This window comes from Acanthopagrus latus, chromosome 5 (genome assembly GCF_904848185.1).
Source record: "Acanthopagrus latus isolate v.2019 chromosome 5, fAcaLat1.1, whole genome shotgun sequence".
Lineage (NCBI taxonomy): Eukaryota > Metazoa > Chordata > Actinopteri > Spariformes > Sparidae > Acanthopagrus > Acanthopagrus latus.
The window spans coordinates 1195860-1221821 of NC_051043.1; the positions used below are offsets into that span (position 1 = coordinate 1195860).

Consider the following 25962-nt stretch of genomic DNA (forward strand, 5'->3'; position numbering starts at 1 on the left):
TCATTCTCACCCAACTATGACAAAGCTTCATTCTCTTCAGATGAGACTTCAAATGAAGTTGAAGCCACCAAGCCGCCTTAGTTTTTCAACAAGCTTCAGCTGGTCAACAGGGAGCATTCACAACCGCAAGTTCTTCAGAACTTGCCTTCTCTAATTTAGCATATTATTGCTAAATCCAAAACATTCTAACTGTTGCTTTAGAAATTTTTTTTAAAAAATGTACTACTTTTTATGGTGACGAAAATGTTTACATGCTTTCTTTTCTAGTACTGTTGATTGCTGCAGCACTATTCACCCTCTGTCCGAATGCTACACTTTAGTGCCCATCTCATGTGACATCATTCTTCTGTTTATCAGTTAAAATAACATCATGTAGATATTTGCACACAGTTTCTGATTGCAACAACACTGTCATAAATACAAAATTAATCAGATTTAATGCAGGTGCTTACTACAAACAATGTCATTACATCATGACAATGTTATGTCTTGATAACATATCTCTTGAAGTAAACATGTTGGTAACGCTGTGATCCAAATATTATAATACATTCAAATATTTGTCAAAGCGGACCTTTTGATAAACCTTTTTGATTTGAATGACTGCATTGTCTTTCACCCTTAGGACAACTTTTATTTTTTAAATCCCCATTATTATGAAAGGTCCATCATTAGAGTTTAACACTACAACAAATTTATACTTAAGACTGGTGACTTTAACTATTCACTGAGATATCATGGAGCGCAAATCTGGATAGTAGATAATGAGACCACATTAGTTCACAGTTTAAATGGTAATTGTGGGGACTAATAATACATACCATCGGTAATAACAATAACAGTAATCTAAATTGAGTATTTTAAAATGTGAATGACTATTTTCACATATCAACACAAACTTTAACATGTGAAAATTTTAAATCCTTTTTACATATGAATGAATTTTTTCACAAGTTGATTACAGACGTGTATTTGTAAATTCCTTCAAAAAGATTTTTCACGTGATGCTTGGTATGTGTCAAAAAGTTAAATGTTAGCTTAACTGCTGCCTCAAAATTATAGTATTATTATGTTCTAATGATAATATTGCTGTCCTGTTGTAATTGGACATGGCAACTCCACTGCTTTCTCTCATCCTGCAGTTTGGTGTGTTTCCCTCAGTAACCTCTAGATGTTGCTGCTTCTCTATGACTGACAGTGAGTCTGATTGTGGCTCTCAGCTGCTGGGATCGGCTCTGAAAGGAAGGCTTTGTCTAAAGCGTGGTGCCCCCCCCCACCACCCCCCACCCTCAACACACACACACACACACAAATAACACACACGCAATAACACACGGCAGGGGTGAGATCACAATTTGCAGTTTTTTGGTTTGGTTTTTACTTATTTTTTGTTCAACATATATGATACAAAAAAGATTCAACATAAAGGAGATGCATACAGTTAGACTTGTTTAAACATGCATTCTTTTCAAAAGGAAAAGGTAAATAGTGTCTAGGGTTCAAAATGCCATGCCGCCTGGCATTAACAAAGACTACAAACAAAGTGGCTGATCAAAGGGGACTACAAGATGGCTAATTGAAGGGTTAGGCTCAGATACAAGATGGTGGATCACCACTTGTTTCATTAGGTGACTTCAAGACCACACAGCGCTGCCTAAATCGTGATGCATGCTGTTTAAAATGTATCCATGATGGGAGTGGTTTCTGCTCCACATTCGATGTCACATGACCTTAAGTTATCGCAGGAGCAAGGCGGCTGCAGAGTAGTTGAGCAGTTGCTCTCCAGGTACTGCGCGATCCTAGGCCCACCTTCATGACGTCAGGACTTTGCCCTAATTGGCTCTCATCTATGCTGACGTATATGACGTATATATCCTTTTATTGTCATTGCACAGTGTACAACGAAATTTAGCAGCATCCGGTGATTTACACAACATAAATAGAGTAAGAAGAACAAGTAAAAAGTACAAGGCATTAGTGCAATGTAAGTATATTTAAAAAAGTAAAAATAAACAGATAATATGTACAGTGTTACAATTATGTGATGATGATGTCGTCATTAAATTGCCCAGTTCTGTCACCCTACTTGTGGTGATGATAGAGAAGTGGTTAACTACTGTATTTTTCAAACAGACAACACAGGTTCAACTGAAGTGTTATCTGTACCATCCACTCTTATTAGCCCTTTCTGTTCCCATTACGTGGAGAGTGTCCGACTTCATAGCGGTCGGGTTTGTCGGGCTGGCCCGACCCGTTGAGAACTCTATGCTTCTGTGAGAAGAAGTTCTTTGGGCCTGCTGGAAATGCAGCTGGCAGCTATCAGTAGCTGTTAGGCTCAGAATAATCTGGGAGAAGAGGACTTGGGGGCAGGCAGCCCTGTAGAGAGAGAGGTGGAGAGGAGAGAGAACACAGAAAGAAGTTTTGACTATCTATGAAAAAACTGCAAATGTATTTACCAAATACAAACCAAAATGTACTAACTGCATGGTATAGGTAGCTCCAGCAGAAAAAGGACAGTAGTGATTTAAAAATAACAAGAGCAATAGTGAAAAATAAACAAAATAATTAAAAAGGTAAGAAATAGAATAGAAAGAATAAACTCCTATATACATATGAACATAACAGTGTGGCAGTGTATTTACAAGTGATAATAAATATGTGTGTACATATAAAAAATGTATGCAGATGTATGCTACTGGGAGCAGTGTTGGTTGTACAGTCAGACAGCAGCAGGAAGGAAGGACCTGAGCTGCCCAGTGCTGAGATAGTGTCCTGCAGGGGGTGGGACTCCTGCACCAGCAGTGATGACAGCTTGTCCATCATCCTGCTCTCTCCCACCACCTGCATTGAGTCAAGAAGGGTACAAGAAGCTACATCCCAGAATGTAGCTGGCCTTCTTGATAAGTTCGTCAGGTACTTGTAAGATGTCACCTTCTCAATGTCTGTTACCTGGGAGTTCACCTGTGTGCAGGGTTGTTTGTGCCTGCAGAAATCCATCACCGGCTCTTTGGTCTTCCCGGTGTTGAGCTGGAGGTGGTTGCACTGCCACCGGTCTACAAAGTCCTTAATAAGCTCTCAGTAGGCTCTGTCGTCCCCGTCCCTGATGAGGCCGATGATAGCAGAGAACTTTTGTAGATGGCTGTGGGGTGATTGGTGGGAGAAGTCATTTTAAATCATTACAAAGCAAGCTGATAGATCTGTATCCTTCACATGAAGTTGGATCTTTGCCCTTTTTATACAAAGCAGAAAAAATGGCTTCTGAAAAGACAGGAGAAAAGCTGGGAGGGAGACTGTATTGAAAATGATGGACTGAACATGCAGTTAATATTATAATTGATTGTGATGGATTACGTCAGTTGACTGTTGTTTTTCTGATGGCTGCTTTAACTTTGTGAATATCCTACAGTATTTCTGACAAAGTCCCAGCAAGTAGAGGCTAGAATGTTCTTTTCCAATCCCACTGGCAGCAGCACAACACCTGCAAAATATTTTCATATTCATATAAATTCTTTTCAATCAGAATTTTCTGCAAAATTCCTTGGTATTTTGGTGACTCCTTGCCTATTCCTCAAGCACCAGACTCATGTCAAAATCTCCCAAAGACAAACACTTTGATACACAACAAGGTTGCTAGATAAGATAAATCATACAGTTTAGTCCTGCAGGGATGATGTATTTCTGTAGACTTACCTATAAGTAAGAAACTCCATTGTTCCCTCGACAGAATGGTATTTTTCAATTGATTTTAGATTATTACACGAAATAACCTCCATGGCAAATGCAACTTTAGGATACATACATGGTCATCAAGCCAGCTGTGAGGTCTGCTTGCGCTCTGTTACTCTATTACTGCTACCACACATGACTGTTGAAAGCAGCCTAATGACCACAGTTGCAGCAGGGGCATGGCTTTAGAATTGCGTTGACAGATTAATCTTACTGCCTTCATGTGATTGGGCAGAGCTAGATGTGGGGACACACTGGACTTGACACATTTTGACACTCACTATATTTACTTTTTGGCATAACATAAACATATGATATAGGAAACTACAAGCAAACACTATCATTCTAACATGAGAGGTTAATAATATTTTAATGTTAACACTTGAAAAATACAAATTGGGGATATTGCCCTGGTGTATGTGGCATTTTTATCACAAATATATATATACAGATGTCTCTTCATCTCTAATTAATGAAATAAATAAAATAAACTCATTTGTGGTTGAAATGATCAAATCAGTCAGAGTCTTGTCCAATCAAAGATTGTGGTGTGCTTGTCTTTTTTCTTTCATAAGTTCCTCACGACTCAAGTTATTTAAGGCCACTTTAGTACTCTAAGTGGTAATTTGATCCGTACCGATACTTCTGCTTGAACCAGCTGCTGTAACCGCTTGCCTTGTTCGTAGATTTGCCATTCAAACACCCGTTTGCCTGGAGCATCCATGTTTTTCAGCACAGATCCACCGGGACGCTTATACACTGGAAGTCAGGAAGACCGACAAGGAAATTCCCACTTCCGACTTGCAATGGAACGCACCATTACTGTACACCCATACACTGTGTGATGGCTTACTATCGGCTCTATGGTGACAGTGTGTACATCGACATCTCCACAGCTATGGAGCGCCGGGCCGCTGTGTAACACACTCTCACTGGAAGTGTTGCTTCTGCCAGCGAAACATACACTACACGATTCCAGTGAAGGAAGGAAATGTGCTTCTCCATGATGGTTGTGCTGTCGTAGCAGCGGCGTTAGCCCACAGTTGTTGTGCTGCTTGAACGGACCTCCCTCTTTGTGTCCACCCGGAGGAACACCAGCCTGCCTGTCTGCGACGAGGGCGGAGCTGGACTGGTGTCACGAAGACATGTCTCATTACAGAAACTAGAGACTTCGCTAACACTGGCTAAACATCTACACGGCGTTGGGTTCGACTGCCACGACAAAGCGCCTGTGAAGTCGACTCGAGGAGAAGCAAGATGCCGGTGAAAGGCGGCGGAAGACTGACCTCTTACCCGAGCAAGAGCGAAAATGTCGGAGTAAGTGACACTTTACGTGTGTGACGTTATGTTGGGTAACATTTAGTAACTTCGCCATAACGCGAACTAAGTTTGTTGAACGATGTTGTTGTCGATGTTCGTAGTGTACACATGCGTCATTTTAAATCTGCCTGAGATGTGTGACGAGCTGCGTTAAGGCTGTGAGGTGCGTGTTGGCCAGCCAGTCGATAGGTTATCAGTACACCTGTTGTGTTCAGGGCAGCCAATAGAGAAACCTGTTCCGTAGATGGACCAGTATTCTCCTTGCCAGTGTTCCAGCAGTGTGTCAGCCTGACCTGTAACCTGAGAGAACTGGTGGGACTTTCACTTACACTCAGCAGAGTCAGACGGGCTGTGGTGAAATGAATCTGGTCCAGATTGACATCTTTGGTTTGACGAGGCTGTTCTCTGGAGTGTGTGTGAAATGATTGTTTGACTGTATTTCTGGAGACAGATGGCTTAATCATCAGCCAGTCCCATAAGAATACTGTTCCCTGTCACAGTTCCTTTAAATCTCTCTACTTTACTACAGGACTCTTTAGCACAATAAAGTTTGCCTTTTCACCAGTGCCATGAATTTCAAATGTGTAGTTACAGTGATTATTATTAAAATGATTTGTTTTTGAATGAAAAGGGCAATTGGATTATTGTTGTTGGATATTGTTCTATAGCTGAAATTGTGTCTGTTGCTGTTGCTGTGACCAGTGGAGAGAGAGGACCATACAACAGCTCTGCTGTTGGGTCAAGGTTGACTCTTCCTGTGTGTGTGTGTGTGTGTGTGTGTGTGTGTGTGTGTGTGTGTGTGTGTGTGTGTGTGTGTGTGTGTTTATGTGAACACCCACCCAAGGCTCCTTCTGGTCTAGCTCGTTGGATGCAGATAGATAGGGGCTGTTCATGTAAGTGTGTGTGGTAGTAGAGTTTCTGAGAGAACTAATTTGTCCTAAATTCAGCCCCATTATCACCATATCAATCTATACGAAGACTATGTCTTTTTTTGATTGTAAGACATTGAGATGGGGATTGAAGTTACGGAGATGTCACTGGGTGTGACTTTTAGTAGTAAAACAGTGTTTGAAATGTTTATGAAAAGAGAATGAATTAGTTTGTAGCGTCAGGTGGCATGTAACGAGGGCTGAGCAATCAGGCCAAACACTAATATTATGTTTATTTAGTCACAATCCTTTTTTCTCAAATTTGAAACACCCTGTAGACAACAGCCAGACTTGAAATAGCCTATGATGCTGCTAGCTGAAACGCAGCTGCATTGTTCACAATATGTCATCCAAGGAAGAGCTTCTTTAAGTAAATGAGGAGTCAGCATAGCTATGTAGTTGACACATCACTCCATAAGTATATTCGTGTTGCATCTGCTTCTAGTCAATGAGGTTATGTGAAGTTAAAAAACAGAAGCAAAAGAACATATACCATATGCTATGGTTTGCCCAAGGTTAGACAGTAGACGACTTCAAGATAGATCACGATCCAAATCGTCAGATTGGCCACCTATACATGTAACAGGTGACACAAGTGTCATGTAATTGTAGTAAAGTAAAAGGGAAAACTTGAAGTGTGTGTATATACTGGTACGAGTTGAAGTGGGAGCTTCTAAAACAGCTGAACAGTTTTTTTTTTTTTCAAAACATTGTTGAAAGTTGCCAGCGCATACAAATGCATATAAACAATACAATTATGCTGGTGTAATCTTGAGATCACAGAAACAGAACAAATCGTTTACAATCAAATGTAAACAAAAAGACATGGAAGGTAAAGAAAAAGACAAGGAAAGAGAGAGAGGGGGGAAAAAAGTGCAAGGGTATGGTAGTCAGTTTACGTGAACACTTTATAAGTACAGCATACATTTAGAGTTTTGATAGCTTTTTTGTTCTTTGAGGGGGAAATCATTGATATACTGTTCCATTTCTTTTATAAACGCAGAGAAATTTGTTTTTTGTTTGTGAATTTACACTTGTGAATGTGAAACTTAGCTAGCAGTAGAATTAGATTTACAAGAAAGTAAGCGTTATCATGTTTGCTACTGTGATCACAATAACCAAATAAAACATTTTTATAGTATAACACAAAGTCTGGGAAAATAGAAGCAGCTATGCATTTTTTAATTTCATTCCACAGTTCATGAGTAAATTTACAGTACCAAAATCAATGAGAGCGTGTTTCAGGAAGAGATTAGCAGAAGGAGCATTTTACATCAATGTCATTCTTCAGTTTTTGTGCTTGTAAATCAGCATCCATGCTAAAAGTACCTGCAGATGAAAGTTGGAAAGTTTAAGCGGGATTTTCTGAATATTATAATTACAGAGCAGGATGAATTTTAGGCCACCTAGATATGAAAAGACATGGTGAGAGATAAAGTTCCAAATAGAGGTTTGATTTTTTAGATATTGTTTAATTCAGATTATTTTAAACGTATCATTTAGAGAGCAGAAGTCTATAAAGTTTAGACCACCTTTGTCATATTCATTTAAAACAAAAGATTTTCGCACGTAGTGTATTTTTTGTTTTTCCATAAGAAGTTGCTGAGCATCCTATCAACAGATTTACATATGGAATTATTCACAGACAATGACTGAGCAGCATAGGTTAGTCACAAAATTCCTTCTGCCTTAGTGAGCAGAACTCTGCCCTTCAGAGACAAGTCTCTGTTGCCAGTGGTTGAGGACTTTTGGGGTTTTTTCAGTAATTGGAGTCAAATTTGAAGCTTCCTATCTTTTAATAATCAGGGCCCGTATTCACAAAGACTTTTATCTTAGCATTAGGATTACTCCTAAATCGGACTAAAAGTTTTTATGTAGGAGTTGTTTCTTAAAAGTAATTCACAAAGCCACTGAGACCTACTTTTAGTTAAGAAAACACTGAACTCCTAAACTAGAAGTAACTCTCTGTTGCTATGGATGACGTCATTTTATAAGGACGCACTTAAAAGCGGTGACAGCTGTGATTGGTTGTTGAGTGACAGGGCAGCCCATTGAAAAGTCTTTTAGGCTGCGCAATGCATGAAGTGAAAATAAGGAAGTAGCCTACAAGCCCATGACAAAGCCTATGAAAAGTGTTTGCATAAAGAAATGTATTTATGAGGAGAATTAAGTGCACCCCCACCCCAAACAAAAGCACTTTGGCCAAATAAAAATTATTAGATTGCGATGAAAAACGTGAATTGCCAATAAAAGCGGCATTTACTCGAAAAGCTGCATCAAACCACTCTCCATTAAAATTCGGGAATTGTGTGTTTATCCAGGCCATTTCGCAACAATGTCCAGTATATTGTAACATGCATCAAAGACAATATGTGTATTAATGGAATGCAACTTTTTTTCCGATGACAAACGGGACTAGTATAACCTGGGGACCTCCAGTAATTTGTAATAATTGCGGCGGTCGTCTGTGATCTTAATCCCGTGCGAATCTGCCATGAACGTAATTTGTAAAGTAAAAATTCACACACTGCAAATTACCTACCATGTTTCACCAAACACAGAGGTCATGTGATAATATTAGTCCCGTGCGAATCGGCATCTCTGTGATTTGCTGTTAGGTTTTTTCTTAAGGTTTTTTGTGTTTTCCACCTTTTTTATGCCTTTTTCCTGGTCGAGATTTATGGAGGCTACATTGGGAATTATAAATGAAAGTTTTGACAGCCTTTTGGGTACTAATTCAGGAGGCTCAGAAGAGCGAAATCTCGAAAGATGATTAGATGGATTACATGCATGGCAGCATGTGGTAAGGAACACTTTTCCATCTTTCAACAGCCTCACCAGTTGTTATATTAAAAATATCCATATCTAACCATTGTGCTGCTCCAGCAAGGTCTCTGGTGCGATCGACCCGGGGGATCATGTCAGTAAATTCGAGTTTAAACAGACTTCGCTTATCCTGTGCGAATGCGCTGCATGAAACACAGACATGGTGGGATAATTCCTAAATCACTAGAGGTCCCCAGGTAATACTAGTCCTGTGCAAAGAGCTGCATTTTCCCCGTAGCCCAATACCGGAGTGTTGCCAAACATTTTAACTCCGGCGTTATGGGATTGTTACAGTTGGTTGGGGAAGTTATTGCATCCCTCACCAACTCAACCACAACTTCAGACCCTTTGCCGTCCATCTGACATTGTTTTAATAATTCCCTGTCTTTTAGCATCTCCAGCACATTCGGCTGTGACTAGATCTTAGCAAGTTAGCAGTCCTCTGGACTACTTCTAAGGTCTCCCAGACTTGGGTGCTACTTTTAAGCCTAAAATGTTTTGTGAATAACTCCTATTTTAAAAAATTAGGAGTCCTAAAGTTAAGACTGACACGCCCATTATTTTAGTTGAGTTGCTCCTAAATTCGCCTGTTAGAAGCTACTTTTAGCCTTAAGATTCCAAGAACACCAAGATATTTGACAGAATCTCTCACTGGAATGTGAAAAATTGAGGTCACTGCACAATTATGTACTGGTAACAGTTCACATTTGTTAAGATTAAGATAGAGCCCAGATGCTTTGGAGAAGGACTTGATAGTTTTGACTGCGACTGACACTTGAGAGGCATCCTTAAGAAGTAAAGCTGTATCATCTGCCAGCTGGCTGATAATTATTTCACTACTGGCAATAGTAATACATTTTAAAGGGCTGGCTTTGATCTGTAGATTAAGAAGTTAAGAAGAAAGAGGTTTACAGACAGAGGAAACCCTTGACGGATGTAAAACCATCTATTCCAGGTGATTTGTTAATCTTTAAAGTCCATGTAAAGCACATTCAGCCATTTTCTTCTAAACACATTAAATAGGTCATAATGTATTCCCTTGAAACATGTAAAGAGCCATTCAACCATTTAGAATTCAGTTGTGGAGCTAGGCTCACAAACTGTGTTTAAAAATTTCTGTCTTCAGGATTTAATGGGCGGGTCAGAAATCATGGCCGCGATACGTAATGCGGCCATCATCAGCATAAACCCTGCCCTGTAGCGGAAGCGGTATAAGTACATTCAGCGCGTTAGCTTTGGTGGTTTTCTGCTCGCTCTCGAGTCTCGGCTAGCATCTCTTATGACAGTTTGCATCTAGCTAACCAGTCAACCAGTCAGCTAACCAGTCGTGTGTCCTCCATGTCGCTCGCACATCTTTCCTGGATGCCTTAGTGCGCAGAGTAACCGGCATTATGTGCACACCTGCGACCCTCTCAGTCCTGCCGACAGCGGGTGCTCTATTATACATTACGGCAATTAAATGCATTTTGCTGAAGGTGCAATTCTGAAAGTGATTTTACACCATGCATCCTGTCATGCCCATGTAATGTTAGCAAATCTTACTGCATTTAATCATGACATGATTTGGCCTCATTCCCTGAGCGGAGTCCATCTGACAGCACAGTGATAATCCACAGGTAATATTTTATGTTCACCAGTATAGCTATGACAAGGAATTATATGTAGAGTGGGGTTTTACGTTGGTGTGTATTGTAAAACATGGACCGAGGGACACCTAAAATGAGCACCCTGAGCACATTTTTTTCTTTTTCATGGACATTAGTTGCTTTTATACAGAGAGTGATGGGTGAGTTATCATTTGCTGTGCACGCGCAGCATACGTGATTCAATTATTTCATAACTAAAGCTACTTCACAACTGGTATTATCCCTTACAACTGATAAAAATTTGGCAGACGGAGTAATTGGGGAGCTTGTGGTAATAAAGTAACTATCAGAAAAGTATCTGTATGAAAGAAATATGGAAAGTCAGTACACAGAGGAGGCTCCTCTCCTGCACGTGGGCGTGGCTCCAGCTCCTCTAACTGACACGCCCCCAGCGTTTCACAGCAGAGAGAAGTGCTCGTTTTTCCATGATCTTGAGACCTAATTTTATATACTTAGCAATTCCTTTAATCTTTCACATTTGGCTCAGTGGTCAATGACACGTTTCTGTGGTGTGACAAACTCATAACACAAATTTATTGCTGCTTTACAAGGACATTAAATGATTTATAGTGTCGATGATTTCATTTAATACAATAGGGTGCTCACAAAAAATACTATCTGCTTCACTCAGCTGATTAATATTACAGATAGAGTCAAAAAAGTCAGAGCTAGATTGATGGCAGTACTTGGAGGTATAAAGATTACTGTAAAATTCAGCACAATAATTAGCTATTCTCTTTTGATCTTCACTAATCAACCCATCCATTTTTAATTGCTGTATAATATTGTTTTTAGTCTGTTGTTTTTCCAGTCTGAAAAAGTAGGCAGAGCTCTGCTCACCTTCTTCGAGCCATCTTCTACGCAATCTAACAAACGTTCCCTCAGCCTTTCCTCTTGTAAATCTCATCCAACCCTTGCTGTTGCTCAGTAAGCTCAATCTTTTCTGACTCACTGAGAGCCTCTAGTGGTTTGGATGATAAAGAAGTAATCTTAAGTACTGTGTCATTTTCTTCTGCTCTTCTTATTTTTGCCAAGTCACCACTGTATTTTCTTAGATATTTATCAGTCTAATATTTCATTAATTCCCAATTATTGCTATAAACATTTTCTATCAGAGATTTGTTCCAATACTGTTAGATCAATCTTTCAATTTCAGTTGTTAAAACGTTATATTAAAGAAGTTTCCAGTATGAGGATTTAGCAGAGGAGGGAGAAAACGATAAAGGAATATTTATACTGATAGTTTTATGATCAGGTAACAGCGAAGGTAGAATGTCTGTTAAGATGTTTTTCAGATCTTTAGAGACCAGCCAGTAATCAATGTGTGACAGCTGAACAGTCCTTTAAACTGTAAGAGATGTGAGTCTGCATCAGGGTTGAACTTCCTGGAATATTGTAAGTGTTCAGATTTCTTTCTTTTGTCTTCTCACCGTACGTTCAGACCAAAGGCGCATAAAAAGGAAGTCATTTACTTTCTATTGGGAGCCAGGGGGACAAGGAGGGAAAGTTGGAAAAGGTGGAGGCGGGTGGAATAGGAGGGAAAAAAAGAAAAAAAAAGCTACCTTGCTACGTTGCAACTCACACAATTTCATCATACATACAGCAAAATCAGTGTTTATTTGGGATGATCATTCCATAAATATGATTGTGGTGTAATTCTGTTTTTAATGACTTTATCAACATAACATTCCGTGATCAACAATATTGGTAAATGGACGGGCTGTGCTACAGCAGTAGTTGCGTGGTGTTGTTTAGTGGTGGCGTGCAGGCCCTTTTAAATTTAGAAGCAAGAACGAACAGGGTGACAAAAGCAACATAAGCGACTTAGGTGGAGTGGACAAGACGGACAAGGCGTATTTCCCTCTTTGTGCGCTTTCGCTCTGAACACACAGTCAGCAAGTAAAGAAAAGGTTTGTTTATATATTCCTTTTGAATGAATGAATGAGTTGTGAATTTCTGCCTGAAACTTTACTGAATACTGAATAAGTATATACTGAATAAGAATATACTGAATAAGTCTGCATTTCTTAATAAGCTGAGTGGGCCATATCTTTTCCTGTCAGTACACATTGTTCATTCATACAAACCAAATGTAGCACAGCACCATAATGTATGATAGAGCATGAAATCACAGCTGAGTCCCCTCTTTTCCAAAAGAGAGGAAAGCTGTACAGCTCACTGGAAGACATCATCGCCTTCCCTCACATCAGCGGTACTGAAGGATCATAAGATTCATCAGGATTCTGTGAATACTCCCACAATTCACTGAGGTCTCTTCGTCAACCCCCATACTGTTCTTACAATGGCAGAGAACTAACTTTGGTTACGTAGTCACACTAACCCAGCTGCAGACAGTGAACAGCGAGAGCATTCACTCGCTGCCTGCATGGCCTTATCGTATATTAAAATAGCTGGTACAGTCCAGCACTGATGTAACACACAGCACAATTTGTGGCAGAACACAGATGCGCATGTAATGTTGCTCTGGCAAACCTGTGAATAAAATGTCTGCAGTGTGGGAATAACTTGAATTGGTAATTGGCAAAAGCAGTCCAGCGGCAACACGTAACATCTGCAGAGCAACTATTTTGCGAGGGGGTAACAAAAGAGCTGATGAAATATTACAGAGAAGGTAATTAAATTAATCGCTCTGGATAACCAACTTATCTCTGCGTTAGAGAATCAGGGTTTTCTTCGTCATCTGGAGTTTTTGAATCACCGCTATGCCCTACTGTCTCAGCATTAGATTACATTTATTTAGTTACAACATGCAGTTATGCGCACTAGTTTTGTGGGTCTCATACAGCAGAGCATGTAAAACGCATTTGAGGAGATGTTGAACGCGTGTGAAATAGACAAGCTACACATCCACATCATTTGACATGACAACGTAAGGAATATGAAAAAAACAGTGGATGATATGGAGGTACCAAGCGTGGGCTGCGTCTCACACGCTTCAGCTGGCTGTACACGAGGGTCTACTGTCACAGTGTAGCATCACAGACTCACCTGCTAACACAAGGAAGGTGGTAGGCCAATTTAAATAGCATATGCTACATAAGAAAGAGCAATATGAAAGTTTATATTTTGTTTGGAAAAAACCCCTAAAAAAACTATTAAGGAACAGCTTGGATGCAGGTACTTTTTTTCTTGATGCAGCTGTATTATCCAGGAAAATATTAGTTAAGGCTAAGTATCGGATCGGGACTTGATATTTGCAGATACTAAACATTAAAGGACTTGAATTGGGATCGGGGTCAAAAAAACCTGATCAGGACATCCCCACATAAAATGCTCTGACAGGGGTGCCTGTGGCTGTTACAGGCCTCTAAAAAGCTGTTTTAACCAATCAAAGTAGTTTAAAACCTGAAAGGTTACCAAAACACAAATGACAATGGCAACTTGCAAGGGCGCATCGTTTGCTTGCTAGCAAGAGGAGCAGTCTCCTTCGTTGCTCATCCAGGCGCCGCCGTTGTTGCATTAGATTGAGCAGCTGGACATGACAGCCGAGCAAGCCAAAAAACAACAACTCTGTCACGTCCATTTTAGCCAAGTTATCAAGCAAAGCTAGTTAACAACCTCTAACCACCTTCTAAATGTTGTTACGCGCTGTGTTTACATTGCTGCACATGCAATATTTACAGAGGCACGCACTCAGCTCTGACGTAAGCAATGGAAATATTCACGGTTGTCATATCCACACACAACCGCTGAAACCCGAATCAGCCGAAAACCTCACCCTGGACTCCGGTTTCAAACAACCACAGTTTCAGTGTTCCAAAAGCACGGTTGCATGTGGACAGAACAGTAAAACCTGGAACATATCTTTACGGTTACAAAATTAACCGGGCTGGTGTGGACAGCCCCTCAGTCATCCTGGTCATGGTAATTCTAAGTGCTATATTGTAGACAGTTGTTTCAGAGACAACTAAACAGATCATTCACCTATCAAAAAAAAAGAGCAATGTCCCAAACTTTGACCCACAAAACAACTTTACAAGACCAAACAACAGTAATGTGGTAGCAGGTAGTGTCTTTTACAGCTTCTATGAGGAAAAAATGCAGAATTTATGCATGGAAAAAAAAGCTGCATGTTGAGTCAAGATCTCAGTCACAACACATTATAAAAGCATCCATATGGTATAAACAGTCTGCAGATTTCAGATATACAAGTGGAAACGTAAACAAACCCACGACTCTCAGCGTTATGATGTGTACCGTCACACCTGGTTCTGCAATGCCAGCATGCTGTATGAAATCAAACACTGCAGCAGCTTTATGCTGGCGCTTGGCAAAGGTATCATAAAGGTGGGCCTTTGTTGTATAATTTCAATAATTTCAACTTTTGTTACCTCACAACATGACTTTTTATCTCAATCTTTTTCTTCAAGCTTTAGTTTTCATATCTCTTTCTGTAACTGGCAGAAATGGATTTCCTTATTTATCACTGGTGAACCACGTTCAAGGTGGGTGGCTGGAGCTCAGCTGGTAGAGTGGGTCCTCCAATAATCGTGAGGTTGCTGGTTTGAATCCCGGCTCCCACTAGCTGCATGTGAAAGTGTCATTGAGCAAGATACTGAACCCGAAATTGCTCCTGATGAGCAGCCTCTGCCATCAGTGTGTGAATGGGTGAATCTGACAAGCGTTGTAAAGAGCTTTGGGCAGACAGTAACCTGGAAATGCATTGTAGAAATGCAAGTGAAACAATTTTGCCAGTGAAAATGTCAGAACAGAAGCTCCTAATTGAGTCTGTGAGCAAAGCCTGGACATGTAATATTTTCATATTTGGGTTAGGGTTAGCTCGAAGCTAACTTTTTTCCAATGGAACACATGTTCACTTTTACATCATTTTAAAAGTGCATTTCTAAGCTTTTCCAGAACTTTATTGTAATTCAGTAATCCCTGAAGTGATGGTAAATGTACTTGTGGCTGTGGACCAGATTTTGGTATGAGCACCCACAGCCACTGTTGTGCAACATTTAAAGATTGCTCACATTTGGGATGATTATAAAATATTGTGGTTTCTGACTAAAGTATCAGTGCTTCTTGTTCATGCATTGATATTTAAGACTTGTTGGTGAATACAGCAAGAAGTCCGCTGCCTCTGAACAAGGCTTCACATGTCTTACTATCCCTATTTTCATTAATCAGTATTTTACATCTAAGATTGGTATGGATCAGGTTTTCATAAATTGCTCAAATACTTTGTAGACTATTTCACCATATGACATATTACGATATGACCATGTGAAAACTGTGTCTACATCAAACTGATGGATTGCAAATAAGTTTTAACTGAAAAGTATTATAGACAGTAGCTGTTGATAGTCTGGAGAGAAAACCCTACACTGTGTTGTGTGGTGAGGTCTGCTCACCTCATCACTGCCATTTGTTCTCACTCTAGTTATGTCAGGCATGTTTGGTTTTAGGTGTGAGATCAGAACACTCAACATCAGAAGTGTGCATGGGAGAATTAATCCTGTGCAAGCACAATCAGACAAGAGATGGGCTGTTCATGTTATTTTACAAGCAAGTACTTCCAGGTTTCAGCGCAGAACTTCACTCTCTCTCACTTCTGCATGAAATGAACAATGCCCATATTTTATTAACAGATGTCTGTTTCTGTTTTGGTGCAGGCAAGTCAAAATACATGTTCTCGCTGGATCTTAGGAGCCCTAACCATCACCTTCCTCTTGCGTGCCATAATTTTAAATAGAGAGTCTGGCTGCACTTTGAGCAGCTAACAAGCTTTAGAGGCCAGCTGTTTGCTAAATTGAATTTTGCATGAACCCAGTAGCTTTCATTCTGATGTAGTCTGTACCATACTAACTGTAGTTATCTGTTGTACAGAACAGAAAATGTACTCAGTTCCCTCAGCCGATGACATTATGTTTTCAATTCTGTGTCATTTCTTTTTTGTTGATTTGTTTGTCTGTAAGATTAATTGAAATCGTCAGGCAAATACACATTATTTCTCACTTTTGTTAACATTGGAAAATAGGGCATTTGACCCTGCAAGAGCAAATGCTATATACCTTACAATCCAGTGGATGGTATTCTTAAGTGACAAAACATAGCTAGTTATAGAAATAAAATAATTCCTTATCATAATCCACGCTTACAGGTAGCAGTTGTCTTCTGGGGTTGTATACTCGTGTACCTGCTCAAACAAAACACAATATGCAGTTGTTATGCAGCACTTGGGAAGTGTTTTCATAGTAGAGCTGGTACAATTGTGGCATCAAATTACGTAAAGTCAGTGTTTATTGTAGCCCAGTTTCACGAAGCATACCTTAAAGGGCTTAACATAAAAATGCAAACAAACAACAAAAGCAAGGCACTGAAAAAAAGGATAATTGTTGCAACATTTTCTTCGCAAACTAAAGTTTGACTATGGACAGGCAAATACCCACAGTGCCTCTCATTGGGATGTTGTGGCTCGGGAAGTAGACTTTGCCCACCAGTCGGAGGGTCGGTGGATCATGTTCTGACCCCTGCAGTCTACATGTCAAGTATTCTTGGGCACGGTACGGATGGCTCTCCCATCAGTAAATGATGCATATGAGTGGTTACCGCTCCTGATGAGCAAGTGGCTCACCTTTCCATTACCTTGCATGGTAATATCTGTCACCAGTGTGTGAATGGGTGAATGCTCACTTGTAATGTAAAGTCCTTTGTGTGCTCACTAAGACTAGAGAGGCACTATATAAGCACAATCCATTTACTTCATTTTACTCTTTATACTCTAACTCACATCCAATTTTTGATTGTTTGCAATTAAGTCCAGCAGAAAAAATGTTTGTACTTTACGGTTCATGACAGTAAGTGATGATATAGTGATATTTGCACTTGCAGATTTGCATCGTTGACTATACAGAATAGTGAACAGAGCCACTGTGAGTAACCCATAGGTTTCTGAAGAGTCAGAATGAAGCTCAAAGTCGCTGGTACCAGCCGTCGCCATCTTGGTAGCACCTGACTCTGCCTTACTCCTAACCAATCAAAAATGAACAAAGAGGCAGATCATGGGCGGAGCTGAAGTCTAGTTCGCTACCAGGTTGTCTGGCTTCTGGAGCCAGCTTGAAGTGGCCATTCAGGGAACTGCAGTTTTACGCTTCACATTAGCGTAGCATTGCCAAGAAAACAAAACCAACATGTCCAACAACACTGAAAAGATTTACAGTGCATCGTCAAATCTAAAAGCAAAAGTCTGGGAGAGATTTGGATTTTATAAGAAAGAACCATACTGCACACTGTTTTCTGTATACTGACAGTTGCTCCACAGTGTTAAGTTAATCAAACTTTTGAGTTAGTTATCAACAGTAAACCATTTTTCAGATTATTAATCATAGGTGTGATTTTATACACTGATTATTATCATTATTAGGAAGCAGAGGATGCAGACAGTCATGAACATCCAGCTCAAATAGGTCCAATGCAGCTTTCTTTATCTTACAGTCAGCCCAGGGTTAGACCTTTGGCTGACCAGTGGGATCTAGGCCACATGGGTTGACAGCTGTTGGGAGTGGCTGACTGATAAAATTCCTGCATGTGTCTTTATATCTGCCTCTCTGTGTGTCAGTGTTTAGTGTTTATTGGAACTACCCACTAGCTGGGGAAAAGGTTCAGAGGCCATGGGTGTGGTGCTCTGCTGAAACCCAAGCTAACCTAGGGAAAGACCACATTTGGTGCAGTGCTGGTCTCCCTATTGGTCTGTGCATGGCTCAGGACTTAAAACAGCATGCAGAGCCTTGTGTCATAAAACCATGATGAAAAGTAAAGGTTAGTTAATTGAAACAGCACTTTTGTTAGGTGTAAGGTGCTGCTCTATACTGGACATTAAGAGATTAAATTGAAATATGTTGTCTCACCTTTCACTTCTCACAGAGATAAATTGTGAACAGACACATTGTCTTTAATAGGTCTGATTAGGGTGAAAATTGTCACACAAAAACTATTTCCCACCAATAGTGAATAATACCACAATCCTAATATCTATAAGATATGAATTGAAAAAAAAAAAAAAAAGAAAAAAAGAAGAAAAAGTAAACTTGTGGAGTGTGGACCCCTACCCAAAATGTCCCACTATGGAAATGTTTTGGTTGACTGACCTTCATCCCATCATGGACCAAAGATTTCATTAGTCTAGCCTGTCCTATCCACATGCACATGGAAACTATTTTGACATTTCTGGTATTAGGGTTGTGGGATATGGCCTCAAATAATATACGTTTGGACCATGTCACGACACAGTACTTATGTCAGCATATCGAAGTATCCTCACAGGCACATAAAAGATTCGACTGGGATACAAAAGTGAAAATCACAGTATATTTTACCAAATACATTGATATTGATATTAGGGATGGGGCCAGTCCAATCCTGTGGAGATTTCCGACCCATGAGCCATGTCTGTGCTTTAATGTACAGGGATTTCTGCCGGCTAGTCTGCTAGCTGGCTGCAAACTGTGGAATGGATTTCCTGAATGGAGGCGTGGCTCAATGAGACACAGAGTTATGAGACACACCCCCGTTTAGGAAAACCATTACACAGTTTGCAGCCAGCTAGCAGGCTAGCATTGTGTAGCACTGTGGCTAGCCAATATCTGCTGTGTGGAAATATATTTCACTGGAAACACTGCAAAGCAAGACAGCAAAATGTAACATTTGCAAAGCTGTTATTCAGAGAAGCGGAAGCTCCCTCGCGACGTACTAACCAGAGGTGGGGGACTCGAGTTGCAAATTTGAGGATTTGAGACTTACTTGACTAACACTGATGAAAGACTTGACCTTGACTTGGCATTCATAACTTGAGACTTGACTTAGACTTGACACAGATGACTTGAAAGTCTTGGCTTTTCTTTATATATATATATATATATATATATATATATATATATATATATATATATATATATATATATATATATGTATATGTATATGTATGTATATGTATGTATGACAATTTAATGGGCTGATTTTCGCCAATCTGAGAGTAATTGGCCAAGGTAGCTGATAGATACTGATTTTAACGCTTTTATTTTTACTAATGAAGTGCCGGGAATTTGACTTGATTTTACTTAGAATTATACCCTTGCGCTGTTTACCCAGAAGGGTGTGCTCAGAGTGGAGGACACTGTTGTTTGGTGAAATCCCCATCCTTTCCTCTTCTGCAACAACAGTCAAGTCAGTCTTATTGATCATTTTCAATTTCATTTTGCCAATTAATGTTAACCTAGCAACTGAGCACAATAAGGCAAAATTCACAGCAGCACACCGAGTGTTTGTTGTTTTTTTTTTTTTGTTTTTTTTTACTTTGGATACATTTACATTTTTGAGAGTCCCCCCTGGAACCAATAGCAGAGGCAATGGTCATCTCTTGTCTGCTGATGACAGAATGATAGAGTAGAGATAATGTGAACTGAAGGTAAGATATTGATATTAATGGCATGTATTGAACAAATAGAACCGTCTTGTAAATTCCTGTAATGTAGCTTTTAAAATAAGGAAAATGCAACACTTAGCATTTGCCATGTTATGATAAAACAATATCCAAAATGCAATAATAGTTACATCTCTGAGTTGGGAGTATCTGTGCCCACAGGGAGTGATGCGCTTGTCTTGTGCAACTTCACAAGCCAACCTCAGCACTTTAACTTAACTGTTAGTCATGGATACACACACACACACACACACACACACACACACACACACACACACACACACACTCCTCCCCCTTCGGTAGGACGGGTGATACAAAGGATGCTGACAACAATAGTATCATTATATGTGCGATATCACCTCTTAATATTTTGTGCAATACTATTTCTCAATATTAACATTTAATATTTTTATTTAATATGTGCATTATCATGTTGATTATCAGGTGCAATATTACTTTGTTTTTACTACCTTCAATGTTATTGCCAATAATGAAGTGACGCCTGTGAGCTACGCTCAATAGAGAGGGCACATTTGTAAGATGGTCTGGAGAGTGAAGCATGTCACGTGTGTATGTGGCAGTGCAGCTCGTGTTGAGTGGGCTATTTAAACTGCATGAATTTCCCTTCTTTCCCTCTGGTTTGTCAACGCTGCTGCCCTGCACAAGCATCGCTGTCTGCTCCTTCAGCCCCACCACCACCCCAACATCCACCTGCAGGCTCTGTCTAGGGGAAATATATTTAATCATCACTCCCCAATATCTCATGTAAACATATCAGTGGGGAGTGATGAGGTCAGAGCCTAGATGCCAAACTCTGACACTTTCTGCTTTGTAACTCCTTAAATACTTTATATTTTGTATATTTGACTAATAGTGAATACTGTGTCAAACAGGGCTCTGTGTGTGACCCTGACCTGTGGCACCCAGTGGTTATTACTGTTTTTTTTTTTTTTTTTTGTACCATGCATTTTTGTGGCAGTCTCAGGCACAACAATTTCCTCCAGGTGTAATATGTTCTATTCTATTCTATTCTATTCTATTCTAAATAATCCCTGGTTGATAGGAACTACTTCTCCTTCCACCTTTCAAAGTCAAATGCGGATGCTATGCCAAATTTAGACTAGACTTTTATGCAATATAATATGTGGCCGTTGTTCACAATGTACCACGCTAAATTGTCAAATTTAAAACATTTATTGACAACATACTGTAACGATAACTTTTATCTTCAGTCAGCTGGAAACTTAATATAACCTGCCATCTAGTTTCTGCAGAGCTTGCAAACTGTGGCTTTTTTGTTGACAACGCAAATGTTGTCAACGTAACTCACTGGAAATCTAAAATACTTCCACACTGGCGACTTCAATGAAACAGGAGGGGGTTCAAGTTCTGTCGTTGGGTCTCCTGCATCTGCAGTTGCTATTGTTGTAAGAGTGGCGTAGCACATTTCAGGAATAGGGCGGTGTGTGAGTGGGCGAGCGAGAGTGAGGGAGCGTGCGTACGTGCTGACAGTGAATGAATAGCAGAGGAAGGAGAAGCGAAAGGTGTAGCAGGAGTAGCAACAGCAATCAAGTGTACAATACAGGCTGCAGTTTGGCTGTGAATAAAGGCGACAGCTCCTCAAGATACAGCAGAGCTCCCTGGTATTATTTCCTGACCAGCTTAACACGTGAAAGTGGTTCACCCCGAAGGTAAACACAAACTTCGGCCCTGGAGGAAATCATCTCCCCTGTGCTTCCCGACCATGGTCCAGGAGCTGAGCAGGAATGGTATCATTTGACTGGCTGTAGCTAATAGCTACTGGCTTAGATAGCAGCTATGTTAGCGGAGGTTGACTCACAGCACTTCAACACGTGTGTATTTTTCCACTCGGCAAGCCGACCAGATGTGACATGGGGGTGTCGCAGCATCAAAGATTCCATTTTTTAATTTGAAGTTAGAGATTGTGACTTAATTTCGGTCGATTTCGATTTTAATTCTAAATCGTGACACCCTTAGTGCAAATTTAAACCATGTCGTCGTGACAGATGTGCTGTATGCTCATCTCCCAAGGCGGATGTAGATGTATTAACTGTATGTCCCTGTATTCCCTATACTAGCCTGGATTTTACTTGGTATCAGTCTAGAAAGGAAGTCAGTGGTATTGCACATAGCTAGAGCAATTCCCTGCCTGATGTCCTGTCTGATGGGCACACATAATGAAAGTGAAAAGGGATAGAGTGCTGCAGGAACGAATCTGACAGGCCCTGAAATAAGTCAGCATTTTTTCACACACTGGATCCATCCCTCCCATCTGATAGTCACAAAATCATGATTAACTTGCTGAAGAAAAAAAATGGGAGTATCAAACTGTTTTCTGTGATTTTCTGAAATCCAGTCAAAAATTTCCACAGGCCTTTTGTCTAGGGAACAAAAGATCTGATTTGGGGTTGTGTTTTTTGATATGTTGTTGTGTTTTCTGATTTGCCACTGTGATTTGCACTTCATGGCCACAGTAGTTTGTAGTTGTGAGAAAGACACTGTAGATATCAATTAGGTCAAAGGACAGGTTTGTACAGCCTTGGGTCTGTGTGAGAGCCTGTAGACTCTTGTCTTATAAGTGAACTTTAGATCCACCCTCAGTAGCTTGAAGAGATCTGTGTCTGTTTACATATGTATATCCGTGTTAACTGAAGTCCAACTCAAGGACAGAGATGTAAGATAGTGGTCTGTGGGAAGCTGCTTGATGTTGGCCGCACACTGAAGCAATCAAAGGTTTCTGTAAGTGTTCATATCACCTTTGGCAGATGCTGTTTGAACTACTCAGTGGATACAGTAGGTATGAATGCAGTGTGTTTTATCTGTACTAGTTTCATTTGGAAACTTGAATGTGAATATGTTGTTGAATTTGCCTGTGTCCATGAGTACAGGTCAGCATTGTGTGTGTGCATGTCCCACCACAGATTGTTGTTTCCTGTGAGTGAACTAGACTAAGAAGACGTTATCTTTGGAATGACTGGAACAGGGAGTGATGGTTTACAAGCTGCTTCCTGCTGCAGAATCCCCTTTTCCCTTAGCTTCCACCTCACCACTCCCTGTGTCCTGCAGCAAATACAAGACCACAGCCACTGTTTGGACTAAAACAATACACACTTCTCACTTCATCCCACTGAACCACTGTTGCCTGGGGCCCTCAATTTGTCAAATGTTCATAACATAAAGTCTGATCCTTTTGAAAGAGCAAGTCATCATTATCAGCAGTGGGATCTGAGGCTGACCACGGGTTATGAACAGGACTGTCTGTGTTCACTGTGTATAAATTGGCTTACTTCATGTAGGCCTGTGCTTCTAGTGAATCCTGTTCACACACGTATGTTACTGTGTTCCAAGCTATACTGCCTGTGTAACCCTCCTGTACTGTAATAGGAGTCACCACACCTGTACTTGCCGTGTGTGTCATATGAAAATAAAGGGCTGGTGGTGAGTCATGTTGTTTTCACAGCTCATCCAGTCTAGAAATTAGCAATTAAATCATCACTTACAGTGCTTAATATAACTGGACAGCTTATGTGGTCACACCCATGCGCACACACAAACACACACACACACACACACACACACACACACACACACACACACACACACACACACACACACACACCCACCACTCTGTAGCAGTGTTTTCGGACCTCAAATAAAGAAACCAAGAAAACAAGTTCATATTCATTTAAAAACAATACAATTCGTTTGGGGCAATGCATATCAAATACAGAGCTGTTGGACCTCTGACAGCTGTGTGAAATTGATGAAAAACAGTATAATACGGGACCTTTAACAAAACCACTGGAATACAGAATCATTTTCTTGATATATACAACTTTTGCTTATTTACTGATGACAATGTAGCTCCTATGGAGCCCTGGAGGTGACATGGATGTTTTTTTTTTAATCTTGCAAGTGCAACTTACTATCTTGTACGTGACAGCTACTATCTTGCATGCATGACTTACTGTATCTCGCACGCGTGAGAAAGTAAGTCGCACTTGCGATATAGTAAGTAAGATGCAGTAGCACTGTGACTCAAATGAGTGAATGAAGTGAACGTTGTGGTGTTAACTCAACAATGATGGGACGTTGGAATCATGAACAAGTGCTGTTCATTTCAACAACTTATATTGTAACATAGTTCTCAGTAGCAGCGTCGTATCATACATAGTCGCCATCTTGTTGCACTCTGACCTCTCCACACACAGCGTGTTAACTATGACATGTCTTATACAACAGCGCCCCCTTGTGTTATAAAGAGCAAAAGTATATCTGTTGTATATAATAACAAAACACAACAAGCGTGTTTAGTGTCACTGTGAAAGCTGAGAGGATGTGATCTGTGTGAGAATGTCGTGGAAAACTGAAGGTATTTTAGTAAAGTTAGGTTTTCTGTCACAACCTCACATGAATATGATGATATATGCACCTTCATCTATTGTTAATTGTTTGTCCTGATTGCCAGTAGTCACTGCTGCAAATTTATTTCATAAATTAGGTATAACCAAACTACTATTACCTTGACAACTACTCCATCATCATGGTTAGCATAACAACGGCAGAGGGCGCCAGCTTATTGTAGAGACGTCACTGACACTGTGGCTGGGGTTACCTGTCAATCACAGCGGTGAAGAAGTGAAATGCTAACAGTAAGAGAAAAGCTAATCGTGGTCCTCAGACCAGCTTCCTCCAAGAGATTGACAGGAGGGTATATGAGTTTGTTATTTTGAAACGAAACAAAGTCAGTTTTGGTTATCAGAGTCTTTTTCTGAAGATTAGTCTTGAAAAGAGGGTCCTCCTATATTCGGGTCACTACGGTAATCAATTGACATTATGAGATGCATGCGTGAGATACAGTAAGTCGTGCAAGGAAAAAAAAAACTCATCCATGTCATCTCCACGGCTCTGTAATATCCACCTAAAAATTTACAAAAAGTGAAGGTCAATTAAATGAAAGACAGCAAATAGCAGTGGTCTGTGTTTTGAGGTACAAATACAACTGCATCATGATGGCCCCTAACAATAGAAACAGATCTGAGTTTAATTGGGGGTAATAGCTTTGTGACACAGAAATGTACATAGCACTGTTAAAATGATACACAGGTACGTGAAATAGAGTCTTCATATACTGTAGGTTTAGTATATTCATTTAACATTATCGGTTTGTTGATGTGGTGGAAGAGCCTCGTCTTAATTTCCGTGTGTGTTTCAAATGTTTCAATGAGTGCTCACAGAATAATTATCTTTTTCCTTCAATATAATGACTTGTGCATACAATATTAAAAAGTCTCCATACAGGACTTCAGCTAATTAGATATTTTTTAATTGCAGGGTGTTCGTTACCAGCGCAGTTGAAGCTTAAGGTTGGATAGCTAGCTAAGTCAATGTGACTATGGAGGCTCCCCAGTCTGTGGACCAGCAAATGGTTCTTAAAGATTCTCAGGTAGCACCAACTCCCAACTAGCACTAGCCCCAGCTCAGAACTAGCAGTGGAACACTATTACACTAAATAACTTGAGTTGTTACAAAAAATAGAGCACATTATGTAACTGTATTTGCATGGCTCTATTTAATATGATGAATCACTTTATTCAAATTGAGGATGTTGCTCCAGGTTGTTTCTTGTTATTCTATTCTATTTTGTTCTGTTTTGTGTTCTGTTCTGTTTATTCAATAAAAATGAACAGCAATTAAACTGTGATTCAGTGTACTGAAATGAAGCAGGATAGGACAGTCTATAAATTATTTCCAGCATAACTTTACAGAGACCTGTCTGAGGCCTTACTCAGCCTGCAAAAACGTAATCAAAAATCTTGATTATAGCCTGACGGTCCAATCCAAATAGCATTTAATAAAATATCCAAAAATACTGTGGAGGAGCACATCCATATATACAATTGAACTGCTTACACAGACAGTAGCTCCAGTCCCACTGTCCTCTTGTATAACACGTTTCACTAAAGCAGTCAGATGTGGTCTTGTCTCCTAATGGGTGTTAAGTTGTCTGAGTTTGGCTAGCTGAAATACATGAATGAATATGTGAGTTGAA

At 40.0% G+C, this 25962-nt stretch overlaps 1 protein-coding gene and 1 long non-coding RNA gene across 6 annotated transcripts in view; one reads left to right on the forward strand and one right to left on the reverse strand.

Annotated features, from left to right (window-relative positions):
- Nucleotides 1-1862: 1862 nt before the first annotated feature.
- On the reverse strand, nucleotides 1863-4502 carry LOC119019431. 2 transcript variants are annotated; one of them, XR_005075046.1, is made up of 3 exons: nucleotides 4364-4502; nucleotides 2950-3139; nucleotides 1863-2376 (listed from the first exon to the last, which is right to left on the reverse strand). It is a non-coding gene; the product is annotated as an uncharacterized LOC119019431 (long non-coding RNA). The 2 variants fall into 2 exon arrangements; XR_005075045.1 differs by lacking the exon at nucleotides 4364-4502 and adding an exon at nucleotides 3691-4332.
- An 86-nt stretch (nucleotides 4503-4588) lies between these two features.
- The window catches only part of LOC119019399 (tight junction protein ZO-2-like), a 128606-nt gene continuing 107232 nt past the window's right edge, over nucleotides 4589-25962 (forward strand). For 2 of the 4 annotated variants that reach the window (XM_037097934.1, XM_037097936.1), the window contains exon 1: nucleotides 4589-5043. In XM_037097934.1, the coding sequence (XP_036953829.1) occupies nucleotides 5036-5043 (8 nt within the window). In that variant the 5' untranslated portion in view covers nucleotides 4589-5035. The remainder of the gene's footprint in view (nucleotides 5044-25962) is intronic. The other 2 variants (XM_037097938.1, XM_037097937.1) reach the window with 2 other exon arrangements.